This window comes from Neoarius graeffei, chromosome 6 (assembly GCF_027579695.1).
Source record: "Neoarius graeffei isolate fNeoGra1 chromosome 6, fNeoGra1.pri, whole genome shotgun sequence".
In the NCBI taxonomy this organism is placed as follows: domain Eukaryota; kingdom Metazoa; phylum Chordata; class Actinopteri; order Siluriformes; family Ariidae; genus Neoarius; species Neoarius graeffei.
In genome coordinates this window covers 367,291-382,397 of record NC_083574.1, presented here as the reverse complement: position 1 = coordinate 382,397, position 15,107 = coordinate 367,291, and the positions used below count along the sequence as shown (strand labels likewise).

Here is a 15,107-nt window from a genome sequence, read left to right as displayed (position 1 = left end):
CACGTAAACGGACAAGCCACAAAAAATCAACTCGATGGGTTTACCATTTTTTCTTAGGTATGGTGCGCCACTGGAGCTCCGCTATAACAACCAAATGGGCTAAGGCAATTAGAATACTTGTTGGCAGAGGTTGGCACTCAGTGAATGTTGTAGCAATAGACAGGACACAGTTTACTCCAAAGGTACCATTTATTGAAATAGCTGACACGAATTAGCAAAGTAATACTGATCAGACCTGGCGACTTGTCCAGGGTGTACCCCGCCTTTCGCCCGTAGTCAGCTGGGATAGGCTCCAGCTTGCCTGCGACCCTGTAGAACAGGATAAAGCGGCTACAGATAATGAGATGAGATGAGATACTGATCAGATATAGCAACAATAGAAGCCAAGGAATAATTCAATATAAATGGTGATACAATGTATACAAGTAATAATCAGCAGTGTATAAAGCAATAATCAGTAGTAAGTAGAATAATAACCAGCAGTAAACAGGATGAGAAATCAGCAGTGAATATGATGATAACCAAGGCACTAATGGTGATCAGAAGTAATGGGCTATATGCAAGTGTTACAGTGTAGGGGCGAGTGAATGTTAAAATGTGAGAGGGAAATCACGTGTTTATGTGTGTGTGTGTGTGTGAGAGTGTGTGTGTGAGTGTAGGCATGTGCATGCGTGTGCGCAGCTGTGCACTAACGAGATGAGGAGGAGCTAGGAAGAGAGAGTGTGCACAGGCGCACGAGGGAGAGTAACAAAGGATCTGTAACTTAAGTGCTAGTCTCAACTAGGCCTTAAACCCAAACTTCTACCCAACACTTAGCTACTCCTGAAATCCCAATGGTGAGGGGTGTAGTGCAACAGAGGGAGTTAAAAAGAGAGAGAGAGAGAGAGTGCATGCACAACCTAACTAATATGAATAGTAAACAAAGCAAATCAAACAACACGCGGTCTAAGACCAACTCATGTGAATCAAAATGCGTACATTTAAACCATGAATGAATTCAAATAAACAACACTCTTCGCATTAACTAGCCACAGCTAAGACTAACAAAATTGCCCAGATGCCAGCCTTACTTGAGATCGTGCTTGCTTGGCGACCGAAAGTGCGTCGTCTGTTATCCGAAGACAGTGCGGAGCGCAGGTCCAGGGAGAAAACAGTTCTGTTCCTTTTGCTTTTACAGCTCGTCAGCTGAAGATCTTCGGTGTCCCGTCGGTCGTCTGATGATCTGGAAGGAATCTTGTTTGTAGTTCGTCGACGTTGCGAAAGGGAAAAGGGATCCGGTCGCCTTTTCTCTTTTAAAATACTGCGTGGTCTGCAGTAACTAACCGGTTCAGTTATTATTACAACTATGCGAAGATCAAATACATTGAACTTTGGCTAAAGGTCCGGTATCAATAGCTCGTTCTTTGTTCTTCTTTAGCACAGATGCAATGATGTCTCTTTCATGCGTGGGGCTCCACCATCAGAGAGAGAGAATTTCGATTCCACCGCGGGTTTTAAAGCACAGTCATGTCGTCACTGTATTTGGTATCCAGTATCATCTCTGTATCCAATACCATTACAGTGACTACGTTTACATGCACATCCAAATCGAGCTGCTGTCGGTAATCGAGCTGAAGGTCCCAGCAGGGTGCCAGAGAAATCCAATCGTACATGCACACAATGAAATCGAGCTATTGTGTGAGGTGCATTGTGCACCCGAGCCACAGGTGGCGTTACATGCCCCATCGTGTTGGTACACTTCCGGTTGTCGTCATGAAGAAGAGCTATTCAAGAGTGTAAACAAAGTTATCAGTTCCGTGTTCTCCATTGCGCGTTTTTCTCCCGTCCATGAATTTTAATATATTCAACTCCTTAAGCTGAATGAGCATGAACTCTGTCTCCTCATTGCTCCAGAAGTGCACGTTTCTGCTCGCCATTTTCTCTTCTTCGTTTGTTCCTCCTGACCTCTTCTGCTGCTCGCTACTACTGTTGTCATGCCGACCGAGGCTGTTGTGTTTCCCACTTGTGGTCTCGTCACTCGTCACTTCCAGAAGGGGCAGTAAGTAGCTCAACTACTAGCTCGATAGGGTTTACATGCACTAAGTAGTTCGGCAGAAATCGCATAATCTAGGTCGTGTAGCTCGATTCTGAGAAATCAAGTTCGGTTCAATTTCAGCCGAATTAAGGTGTATACATGGCATTTTGAACTTCGATTTCAGTCGAGCAATGGCAGAAATTCAATTCTCTCTATGTGCATGTAAACGCACTGAGTGAGTGTGAGAAGAATGGGCAGAGATAGAACTTTGAGTAAAGGGATTGTTGTGTTCAATGCTGTAACAATGAAAGGGGAGAAGATGGGCCAGAAAGTGAAGCAGGGATTTGTGGGTACTATGGCTATGGCATGGCAGCTCCCTACACACTGCTCCCTGGATGTAGAATACCTGGCTGTGAAATGCAGTCCATTCTGTATGCTGAGAGAGTTTTCTGCTTGTAATTGCAGCTGTTTACATATCACAAGCTAATGCTAAGATAGTACTGGAGGAACTGCCCAGTACTATCAACAACCATTTGGTTGCACATCCAGAGGAAGCTGTGATTGTGGCAGGAAACTTTAACCACTCAGAATTAAAGACAGTGCTGCCCAAACACCACAGGGATCTCAATGTCTCGACCAGAGACAAAAATATTCTAGACCAAGTCAAGACCAACATCCAGGGAGCATATAAATCTGCACCATCTCCACACTTCAGTTTATCAGACCACATTTCACTGGTAAAGCCTCTTTTGCACTTGTTGTACGTCCCTCTGGATAAGAGCATCTGCTAAATGCCATGTAATATATAATATATCCTATAAACCTCTAATCTGCAGAACAAGATCAGCTGTTAAAACTGTCCAAGTCTGGCGTGAAAATGCCCCCTCATTGCTGCAGGACTGCAATAAAAACAGACTGGGAAGAGTTCACACGAGAGCAGACTAAGACGAATACACCTCAGCCATTGTGGCCTACATACATCTCAGTACTGAGATAGTACTAACTACTAAAACCATCAGGGTATTTCTGAACTAGAAACCATGGATGGACAGAAACGTTACCCTTTTCGACCAACAGGAAACAGGTTCTTGAACCGGTTCCCTTTAGAATGCTTTGAATCTTGGTGCCAGCTAGAAAACCAGCCCACATCTTCACCAGTTTTGAGCGGAACCATTGTAATTAAGGATGCATCATGAACAAAGGGTGTTGCACAACAGGAGTAAACAGTAGTAGCAAGATGGCAGAGTCCATTGATTACCTGCAAGCTTTTGTGATGTTATTGGAGATATTTGTTTCAGTCCATTTTTTTCTGAAGATGTGTCCTTTTCTGTTGTGTTCTCCATTGCTGTGCTCTGATTGCTCTCCAAACTGTTGACATGCTCACCGATTTCATCATGGTTCATGCAAGAAAAACCAGCTATGTTTTGGCTCTAGCTGAGACTCAACTTTTCAGGTTCTGAACCAATTTACTTTTGGTCGAAATGCTCTGAAGAGGTCAAAATGTGGTGCACAAATTAGAACAGAACATGTTCCCTGTTGGTCGAAAAGGGGTATGTGTGGTGTTTGCTCAAGGCTTGAGATAGTACCTTCAGAACAGGTGGCATGGTGGCCTACAGAAATGCGTGAAGGACTTTGGAGAAGGGCATTAGAGGGGCAAAATACAGGTACAAGCAGGGGCACTTTGAAAACAACAACCCTGGAGTATGTGGAGGGGACTTAAAACCATAACAGACTACAAGAGCAGTAACCCACAGATCAACCATGACAGATCACTCCCTGATACTCTGAATCAGTTCTTTGCATGCTTCAACATGCAGAACAATGGAGTGGGGGCTCAAATATCCCTGCCCAAAGAGGAGCATGCACTCATCCTGCAGCAATACCAGGTGAAATCCACTCTGAGGGGAATCAAAATCACTAAAGTGGCAGGACCAGACAGGGTGTCAGGACACACACTGAAGTCATGTGCTGACCAACTAACGGGAGTTTTCACCGATATCTTCAACATCTCCCTACAACAGGCCCTAGTCCCCAACTGCCTTCAATCCACCACCATCATACCTGTGTTCAAAAAGTCAACAACTAACAGACTTTGACTATTACCCAGTTGCCCTGACCCCAGTTATCATTTAGTGCTTTGAGACAATTATATTATCCCACATCAGAGACATCATCCTCACAAATCTAGACAGCTACCAGTTTGCCTATTGGGGGAACAGATCTATGGAGGATGGAGTCACCATCAGACTTCATACCGCCCCCTCCCACCTGGAATATCCAAACATATATGTAAAGATACTTTTTGTTGACTTCAGCCTTAATACTATAATTCCTCACAAATTAGTACACAAATCCAACAACCTGGAATGAACCACCTCACTCTGTTCATGGATTTTGAAAGTTTCTCACTCAAAGACCACAAAATATCAGGATAGGTAACCACACATCCTCAATTCATATCCTAAATACAGGTGCACCACAGGGCTGTGTGCTCAACCCAGCTCTCTTCACCCATGATTGCACCCCATTCACTCCTCAAACATGGTACTGAAGTTTGCTGATTTACATCAGTATTGTGGGACTTACCCACAACAAAGACGCATGCTACAGATACCCCTTTTCCACCAAATCAGTTCCAGGGCTGGTTCGGGGCCAGTGATGGTGCTGGTTCACAACTCGTTCAACTTGCGAGCCAGCTGAGAACCAGTTTGCTTTTCCATAGTTCGCGGTGCTAAGAGGAGACACGTCATTACGTTGCTGTATACGTCAGTTATGTCGTTGTATACGTCAGTTACGTCGCTACGTTTGCATAAACCTTGGCGCGAATATCGAAGCAAAAACAACATGGAAGAAGCAGCAACAACAACAATAATAATGGATGGCTTCACGTTTGTACAGCTGCTGCTTCTCATCGCTTAAAAATAGTGATCTTTCATGGTCTTGTTATTGTTGTTGGTCTTAACAACTCCGCCCCCCCCCCCCCCCCCCCCCCCCCCCGCCCCCGCTGACGTAAGTGGTTCTTTCCTCTGGCCCAGCAGAGAGTTGGTGCTAGCCTGGAACCGTTTTTTCTGGCCCCAGAGCCAGTTCTTTGTCAGTGGAAACAGAAAACCTGGTTCCAAACTAAGCACTGGCCCCGAACCAGCCCTGGAACTGCTTTGGTGGAAAAGGGGCAAGAGAGGAATTCCAACATCTGTCTGAGTGATGTTTGGACAATAATCTGATCCTGAACACAATTAAGTACAACGAGATCATTGTGGACGTCAGGAGATCCAGGAAGACAACACACCCAACTTCTCATCAATGGTAAAGAGGTAGACATCATATTTCTGGGAATCAACATAGCAAAAGACATGTAAGGTCCCTTAACATCTCCCACATGGTGAAGGAAGCCCAACAGAGGCTTTTCTTACTCCAGAAACTCAGACAAGCTGAACCTTCCCTCCCAACTGCTGGTAAACTTCACCATAGACACCACAGAAAGTATCTTCTGCCAATGTGTCACAGTCTAGTATGCTAGCTGCACAGGAGAGAACAGGAAGGACTTGGCCCAGGTGGTAAAGACAGCACAGAAGATTGTGTGATTGATGTTTATCCTTGGTTTGCTACTATTTTTAATTTTTTTGTATTTTTTGTTGCTGGTCAGAGTCCATCCATCCATCTATCCATCCATTATCTGTAAGTGTTTATCCTGTGCAGGGTCTTGGGTGAGCTGGAGCCTATCCCAGCTGACTATGGGTGAGAGGCAGGGTTCACCCTAAACAAGTCACCAGGTCATCACAGGGTGACACAGATGCCCCTTTTCCACCAAAGCAGTTCCAGGGCTGGTTCGGGGCCAGTGCTTAGTTTGGAACCGGGTTTTCTGTTTCCACTGACAAAGAACTGGCTCTGGAGCCAGAAAAAACGGTTCCAGGCTAGCACCAACTCTTTGCTGGGCCAGAGGAAGGAACCGCTTATGTCAGCGGGGGGGAGTTTTTAAGACCAACAACAACAGCAAGACCGCAAAAGGTCACCATTTTTAAGCAACGAGAAGCAGCAGCTGTACAAACACTAAGTCATCCATTATTATTGTTGTTGTTGTTGCTGCTGCTTCTTCTCCGTGTTGTTGTTGCTTCGATGTTCACGCCAAGGTTTATGCAAACGCAGTGACGTAACTGATGTATACAGCGACATAATGATGTGGCTCCCCTTAGCACCCCGAGCTATGGAAAAGCAAACTGGTTCTCAGCTGGCTCGCAAGTTGAACAAGTTGTGAACCAGCACCGGCCCCGAACCAGCCCTGGAACTGATTTGGTGGAAAAGGGGTAAGAGAGACACACAACCATTCACAGTCAATTTAGAGCCACCAATTATACTAACCTGCATGTCTTTGGACCGTGAGGGAAAATGGAGCACCCAAAGGAAACCCACACAGACATGGGAAGAACATGCAAACTCCACATAGAAAGGCCCCTGTCAGCCGCTGGGCTTGAACCCAGGACCTTCTTGCTGTGAGGCGACAGTGCTAACCACAACACCACCGTGCCACCCTGGTCAGAGTCACCAACCATCATTTCATTGCTGCATATAGTGACAATAAATCTTGAATTGTGAATCTTGAACATTATCAGATTTCCTCTCTCACAGCTAGAAATCACGTCACAGTTGCTGCCATTGAGGAAAATAATTCAAAGCATTAAGAAGAACCAAGAAGAAAAGCCTGAGGTCATCACAAATAAATAGCCATTGAACTGTGTGTACGTAAATGAGAGCGTTGTTGGCGTTGAGGTTAAAATACTGTGTCAGAGGAACAGCGCAGTCTGAGACACAGTGCTTCTGATCCAATCAGCAGGAACACAGAGTAATCAGACAGTGTTTGATTGGTTTGTAAGACATCACTTCCTGTGAGAGAGGATTTTCAGTTTAAATGTCAATGTGTGCATCCTGACCAAGTTGAGTTAGAAGGCTGAATGAGACTATAAATATAAAACCCTAAAGTTTCTGGGTTTATTTGGTAGATGTTCGTGATGGTTTGTTGCTACAGAGTGATAATTTTTCTCTGTTACACAAAGCATGAATTCATGTTCCATTATCTCTTATTTTGATTGTGTCTGGCTTTAAATAAAAAGAATGTTCCATTATTTGCGTAACTTCTGATAATATTCCTCTATATTGTGATGTATGGTTTTGGGGGTGGAGCTTATTTCACTAGCTCACTGTACAAACACATCTTTAGCAAAAATCGTGTCTCGTCAGTGTGTACAGTTTCAGAGACTGAGTAGAGAAGTGGTGGGGGTTTTTGTGGAAAAGTTTCATAACAACTTCATGAACACTTTCAGCAGTTAGTCGTGTGAGTATCTGCATGGTTCTGTTTTCTCAATAGTTTATAATATCTGCTGATGACTCACTGCTTTCTTCACCATGAAGTCTCTTTGTATTGTCATTGTGTCTCAGGGTTTTATCTTCGATCCTGATCTTGAGTATCTCTCTAATGTTCATCTCTTCTGGTGTGAACTCGATGCTCAGCTAACTCATACAGGTGTCTCATGCAGATCAGCGTGTGCTCAGGAATTAACATCGCATTGTTTGTTCCAAAATAATATTAAACTTTGGCACAAAACACCTGTTGAGTTTTGTGAGTGCAGTGTCAGAGGTGATGACATGCTCCAAAGCTGTATGACATAAAGACGTGTTCGGTCTTCACCATCGGCGTGATTAGCTTTCAACTTGCACAACTTCAAAATTGTGGTTTCCACTCGGGCTTTGAAAATTTTAATTAATCAACAGCTGGAAACTTCTTCATGTTTGCAGTTTGTTGTGTTTTCATCTGACAGCATGCATCGGTTCAGAGGTTAAACAGGAAAATGGGGGAAAAAACAAATTACTCAACACTCATCTCACAGGGGCGGCACGGTGGTGTAGTGGTTAGTGCTGTCGCCTCAAAGCAAGAAGGTCCGGGTTCGAGCCCCGTGGCTGGCGAGGGCCTTTCTGTGCAGAGTTTGCATGTTCTCCCCGTGTCCGCGTGGGTTTCCTCCGGGTGCTCCGGTTTCCCCCACAGTCCAAAGACATGCAGGTTAGGTTAACTGGTGACTCTAAATTGAGCGTAGGTGTGAATGTGAGTGTGAATGGTTGTCTGTGTCTATGTGTCAGCCCTGTGATGACCTGGCGACTTGTCCAGGGTGTACCCCGCCTTTCGCCCGTAGTCAGCTGGGATAGGATCCAGCTCGCCTGCGACCTTGTAGAACAGGATAAAGCGGCTACAGATAATGAGATGAGGTGAGAAGTTGACAATCAAATTCCAAAGACATACTGATGTAGTTTTGCTGAGAACACAAATGCAGCAGACTTTATAAAATCATCATTAGTTCAACTAGTTACAGTATGATCTTCTACCAGAAAATAAATAACACAGGGCATGGCTGATGGTTGAGCTGCCTGTGATGATGTCAAAGTGTTCAGGTTTGGTTGTTTAAACACAAGGTCATGTTCTGACTGGAGGACGTCCTCCTGTTCACCCGCTCCATCACTGTTGGGAAGGACACAGGGATAAATGTGTAATGTGTTTTGTGAAGAGGTCAAGCTCCTCTAAAAAGCTGTTAAGAGATAAGAAGAAGAAGAAGAAGAAGAAGAAGAATGAGAAATATGATGAGAGATGCCAACAGTTCAAACAAAACCAACTGTTTCAAACTAATCAGAAGCTGTTCTATGAAACTCTGGATGGAAAGAAACGAGAAGAAACAGAAGTAGCTGACCCCACTGAAGCAACCAACTTTTGGAAGAAGATCTGGTCAGAAGAAGCTAGTCACAATGAGAGGGCATCTTGGCTAGAAGAAGTTGAGCTGGAGTTCAGTACAACAGAGGTGCAAGAGGATATCATCATCACTGTGAAGGACATTAAAACTGAAGTGAGTAAGATGGCAAATTGGAAGGCAGCTGGCCCTGACCAAGTTCAGGGCTACTGGTTTAAGAAGATGACAGGATTACACCCTAGATTGCAATTATACCTGCAAGACTGTGTGTGCCAAGGAAATGTGCCAGAGTGGATGGTCAGAGGAAGAACAGTGCTCATTCAGAAGGACCCAACAAAGGGCACTCAGGATAGCAACTACCGCCCAAATGTCTGCCAACCCATGATGTGGAAGCTACTGATAGGAATCATGGGAGAGAAACTGTACTGGCACCTGGAGAGGAACGGACTCCGAGAAGATAAGCAGAAGGGCTGCAGGAAGGGATCACAAGGAACGAAGGATCAGTTGCTTATAGACAAAGCAATCCTAAAGTACTGCTGGTGAAGATTGACAAACTTGTCAATGGCTTGAATAGACTATAAGAAAGCATATGATATGGTGCCACATTCATAGATCCTGAAATGCTTGGAGATGGTTGGGGCAACCAAGAACATGATTACCATAATTAGCAATAGCATGGTGAACTAGAAGACAGTACTGACATCTGGAGGAACGGATCTTGGGCAAGTTGACATCAGAAGAAGAATTTACCAAGGAGACTCCCTGTCACCACTGTAATCATGCTGCCACTGACCCTAGTGTTACAAAAGATGAGAGCTGGATACAGACTTGCAAAGGACATGAAGCCCATTAGCCATCTACTGTTCATGGATGATCTGAAGTTGTATGGAGCTAGCAAAGACCAACTAGACTCACTTGTTCAAGTGGTAAGGATTGTCTTGCAAGACATCAAGATGTCATTTGGGCTAGACAAGTGTGCTGTCCTAGAAATGAGATGAGGAAGACAAGTTAGCAGCAGTGGAATAGACCTACCAGATAACCAGCACATCAGAGAAGTTGAAGAGGAAGGCTATAAATATCTTGGCATTCTACAGTTGGATCGGACTCTTAACATCAAGATGAAAGGCAAGATAACATCAGAGTATGTGAGGAGAGTAAAGAAGCTATACAGATCCAAACTGAATGGAGGAAATATGATCAGTGGCATCAACACATGGGCTGTAGGCATAGTACACTACAGTGCAGGTATTGTGGATTGGACAGTGGAAGAGCTGGTCAGCATGGATAGAAGAAATAGGAAAATCTTGGCAATGAATGGATGTCTGAACACCAGAAGAAATGTTGCGAGAGTGTACTGTACCTGCCGAGGAAGGAAGGAGGAAGAGGACTGATCAGCACTGAGGAGTGCATAAGGATAGAGAGCAAATCCTTACATGGCTATCTCAAAAAGAGAGCACAGAGTGGATGCTTCAAGCTGCCTTGAAGGAGAAGGTGATAGTTGAAGAGAATCTCCAGGACTATCAGAAGAGGAAGCAAGAGGAGAAAAAACAGGAATTGGAAGGAGAAAACCCTGCATGAAGAGTTTGTGCAACAAACAGCAGATGTAGCTGGAGAAAATTCCTGGAGATAGCTTAGGAATTTTTTTTTTTTAAAGGAGACAAAAGGCTTGATTGTGATGACCTGGCGACTTGTCCAGGGTGTACCCCGCCTTTCGCCCGTAGTCAGCTGGGATAGGCTCCAGCTTGCCTGCGACCCTGTAGAACAGGATAAAGTGGCTACAGATAATGAGATGAGATGAGATGAGATGAGAAGGCTTGATCCTTGCTGCTCGAGAACAAACTTTAAGAACAAGCACAGCATAGATAAGACCTCAGAGACACCACCGTGTAAATTGTGTGGAGACTCCACTGAAACAGTACGACACATTGCCAGTGGATGCGAGAAGCTTGTTCAGAGAGAGTACAGGAAGCACAATGACAAGGTGGCCCTGCAGGCACACTAGGAAACGTGCAGAAAGTACAGGATAGAGTGTACCAATAAGTGGTATGACCATCAACCCTTGGTAGTTGCGGAGAATGGAGATGTTAGAATTACCTGGGACATGACTATCTACACAGACAAGACGCTGAAGCACAATTGACTAGATATTACTGTAGTGCAGAAAGCTACACAGGAGTGGACACTAACTGACAGCTGTACCAGCAGATCAGAACATCATCAAGACTGAGGAAGAGAAGGTGGATAGATATCAGGGCCTCGCATTCAAAATCAAGAGAATTCACAAAGCCTCAAAAGTGACAATGATACCCATCGTGATTGGTGCACTTGGAACCATCTCAAAGAATGCAAAGATCTTGCATGGGAAGTTAGATCTACCTGACATCATTGGAAGTGCACAGTTTTCGGCCATCCTCGGAACAGCTCATGTGTTGTGGAAAGTGCTGTGTCTCTAAGTTGTGGGAAGTAGCCGAGACATGACTGAGAAGACCCAGTAGAACATCAAAGAGCTGGAGAGAATCACATAATAATAATAATAATAATAATAATAATAATAAGAAAGCATTAAAATAAATGAAAACTTCTGAACTGACTTGTCATGGAGTCTTTTACTGATTTACCAGTTGCTGTCATTGTCTCCTCTTTATTCCCCGTATCAGTGTTGAATCCTCGACCCCTCACTTCCTCCATGACATATGAATTATAGACAATCAATGGAGCCTTCGGTGGTGTAAATGGGAACATAGATTTTCTTTTGTTGTTGTTAAGAGGAGAATGAAGAAATTAAATAAATTAAGTTCCCACAGACAGCTGAAGTACTTTAAATGGAGGACACAAGGCTATGTGACTAAAAGGTTTTGTTTTTTGTTTTTTTGTCATTTCCCTTTTTTCTAGCATTAGAGTGAAAATAAACAGGACCAGTAAAAATGATATAATTTTATTAAGATGTTTAAAAATTCCAAGGGAAGGTTCATAGAAAAAAAATCTTAAGTCAGAAAAGAGATTAAAATCTGTTGACATTTTTCACTGTTGGTTTTTTCCTTCCCCTCATTTGGTTCTCTCGTTTTCTCCAGAGTGTTCAGCAGCTCACACCGTAATATGAGACACAACTACAGGAATCGATGTTCATCGGTCCTCAACAATATGGCGCTAAAGAGAGAGAGAAGAGAGATAGGAGATAAGGCACAAATCAATTCCTGTTGATGCGTTTCTCATTTGGGCAATCATCTGTCTGGATCTGACTATCTGTAATTAGACAGAAGATTTTTTTTGTTGTTGTTTTTCCAGGAGAAACTTTCTCAGTTCAGCGATTCCACTTGGGATGCAGCAATGAGAAGTTTTCTTCTGTAATCCTGACTGTGTTGATTCTTGCTGTTTCACATTAACATCCTTTTTGTGTCCCTCCTGGATGAAGTACACTCTCTGCTCCTCTCCTTAAATCCACTGCTTTAGCTTTATGCCACTTTCTGCACTCTGTAAACCCCACAGTTCTTTCTCCTCAAGTCCAGATTGATCCTTTCTTCAGTTGGGTGAATGTTTCCGAGCCCCTGATGAACAGAGGTAGGAGAGATGTGAAGAGGAACTCCATACTGATTTCTCCAGCTCTGCTTTCTCTCCGAAGCTTTTTGCCTTAGTCACATCCTCCTGCTTGTCTGCAGATACAGAAGAGAATCTCACAAGAGAGCTGGATGAGAAGAGTCCCTTCTTCATGGAGCCTTCAAAGTCTGGCCTGTAAACTAGTCTGAGCCTAGGAGTTTAGCTTTTCAGCTTTTCATCTCAAAACAAAAAAAGGTGTCCAATGAGGACAGACACAACTCACAGACTGCAGGCAGAATACTAAAACCCAGCACTGCTGTTTGTTTCCTTATTTTCCCCCAAAGTAAAAAAAAAACCCCTCGAGTGGTGGATCCTTCATCCATCACATCTGAGATTATGAAGCAGAAGCTACTGAAGAACATGTACAGCTCTGTTTCAGATACTTCAACTGAGTGACATTTTATTTGACCTCCTTTCATCTATATTTGATCATTAATTTATCCAAGTTATTTCTGCATTAATGATATCAGACATTCTGATCTCCTGCTTAGTTTGGATGAAGCAACCAATCAGACGTGAAAAATTTCCCCACATGAAAGGATCCCTAAGTTTCCAACCAGGTGATAAATGGTCACCATACATTATGCACAACAGTTCCTGCTGTAGGGGACGTTCCTTTGTCTCTCTGACAGGCTGCTAATGTTCCTGCCAAAGAGAGAAGCACAAGGTTAAAACCAGAGACGCCTCCAAAACCGCAGCAGGGCATTCATGGGAAATCTTGGAAAAGCAGCAAAGGCTGGTTTTGTTTGCGAAGGAATTTGGAAGAAACTGAAAACACACTGAGTAAATGAAACTTGAGCCAGTGTGTAAATGTATAAAACCTCACTGCCAAGCCTTTCAGCACAGTTTCAGAGTTCCTCAGACTGGTTTTAAAAGTCCAATAAACCAAAAAAAGGCAGAAGGAACCTCAGTGCTGGCAGCAAAGTGATAAAAGGTGGACTGAGATAGCAAACTCATAAAAAGCCTTCAGGGAAATCAGTCGGCTGTGAGATCAGTGGTGTCCATTTCTGCAGAAAGGAAAAAAAAATAAACCTACTGCAGTCTGAGGCTCGGCTCCTGAAATCCATTTCCTACCTGTACGCCTGTTAGAGTATGTTGCATCAACTGCACCATCTTCAACCAAAAAGTTTAGGAAACTGATTTGACGCTTTGTGTAGATGTGTACCAGTAAGACCTTTAAGGCTGCTGCTCCTGGGGAAACAGCAAAGAAAACTATCAGTGTGTTTTCAGTGAGCTTTGTGCCTCTGGACCTCTGCTCCTTGGCTTGTGCTGATGTTTTGAAGCAAAGCCCGACGGATTACTGTGGGAATAAACGTGCTTTCTGCTTGAGCTCGCCAGTGAGCCACAGCACTCAGGGCACTAATAGGTATGATTGTCAGACCAGGTCTTAAGAACACATCCAAGAAACCATGGCACTGCCAGCAACCTGACTTCATGTCCTCATGGGAATGGCCTCATGCAGTTTAAATTAAGGACATCTAAAGAGGAAGACGTGAGCTAAATGCTCATGTTAAAGAGAGACTAATCTGTGACACACAGTGTGTAACTGAGCTGCTGTGTGTGAGTCAGGAAGCAGCGTTTAGCATCAAAACTGTATCCTCTTCCTGTCCAATTTCAGCATTTCAGCTTTTTTCTGCACAGAATCCAACAGCGCTAATCTTAATGCTTTCTCTCAGGAGCAAATTTAGACTAAACATCTGAGCTGATTTACATTTCATCTTTCACCGTGCTGAATGATTTACAGTGTGTTACTCACAGGCGAAGTGCAGCGAGGCTTCCCGGCTCAGGACGGCGCCAATGCTGTTCTCAGCTCTGCACTGGTATTTCCCAAAATCACTGGCCATGCTGGCATTTTTAATGATCAAGTTCCCATCAATCAAATGGTAGTGTGAGTCCACCTCAACATCAACATCTGTTCCATTGATCAGCCAGCTGTAAATGCACAAGGGTGAATTAGAGAAAGAAAACAGCACAACTGAAATGAAATACTGAAAACCCATCGTTATATTTTATTTAAAATGATGCTTTTCACTTTATTGATACTAAACACTTCCCTACTGCTCGAAACTCAACAGCCTGATAGGAAATGGTGCATTATGCATTAGGAGGCTAGACAGTGATATTGATCTAAATTATGAGCCATGATTAAATTGTATCAGTGTCTGGCAGTTCGGTCAAATACCATCGACTGAATCAATTAGCCTCAGCAATCCTTCTTTCATGCTACAGTCTGTGATTCATCCAAAAGATCAACCGTTTGTGAAGTACAATCACTCAGCAGAGCTGTAATACATCCCATCAAAACCCAGCGCAAAATACAGAATGTTATGAGCTCAACATCAAAAACAGGGCTCAGCAAACCAAACTCAAACACTGAACTGATAATTATTTATACAAATAATCATTTAACCCAACAGATAATAAACGCATACTTTATTCCAAATCAAATCTGTGCAGCTTATCTGCCGTCTCAGTCTGAAATCTGTAGAAGTCTTGGTTTTGAGAGTAAAACTCAGGATAAAACAAATGTCATTTATGATGCAGTATAATCATATCTTACTCGTGTTAATGAAGTGATCATATCTGTACCTGTATGTAGGAGCAGGATTTCCTCTCGCTTCACAGTTCATTACAACTTTCTTATCTTCTGAGTCCAGAGAGAAGACGGCGTCGTCCGGCTCCAGGAGGAACACAGGCCCGAATTCTTCACTTTCTACAGAAAGGGCACAAAATCATTCTTTACTGAGAGTTGAAATTTCACACATAAGTGTGTC

General features: G+C 43.5%; 1 protein-coding gene across 3 annotated transcripts in view; it reads right to left on the bottom strand.

The window, feature by feature from the left end:
* cntn5 (contactin 5) overlaps positions 1-15,107 on the bottom strand; it is a 266,463-nt gene that overhangs the window by 133,869 nt on the left and 117,487 nt on the right. For 2 of the 3 annotated variants that reach the window (XM_060923112.1, XM_060923113.1), the window contains exons 4-5: positions 14,923-15,046; positions 14,090-14,265 (exon numbers count right to left, since the gene is read on the bottom strand). The exons of the other annotated variant lie outside the window; for it this stretch is intronic. In XM_060923112.1, the coding sequence (XP_060779095.1) occupies positions 14,090-14,265; positions 14,923-15,046 (300 nt within the window). The remainder of the gene's footprint in view (positions 1-14,089; positions 14,266-14,922; positions 15,047-15,107) is intronic. 3 annotated transcript variants of the gene reach the window in all.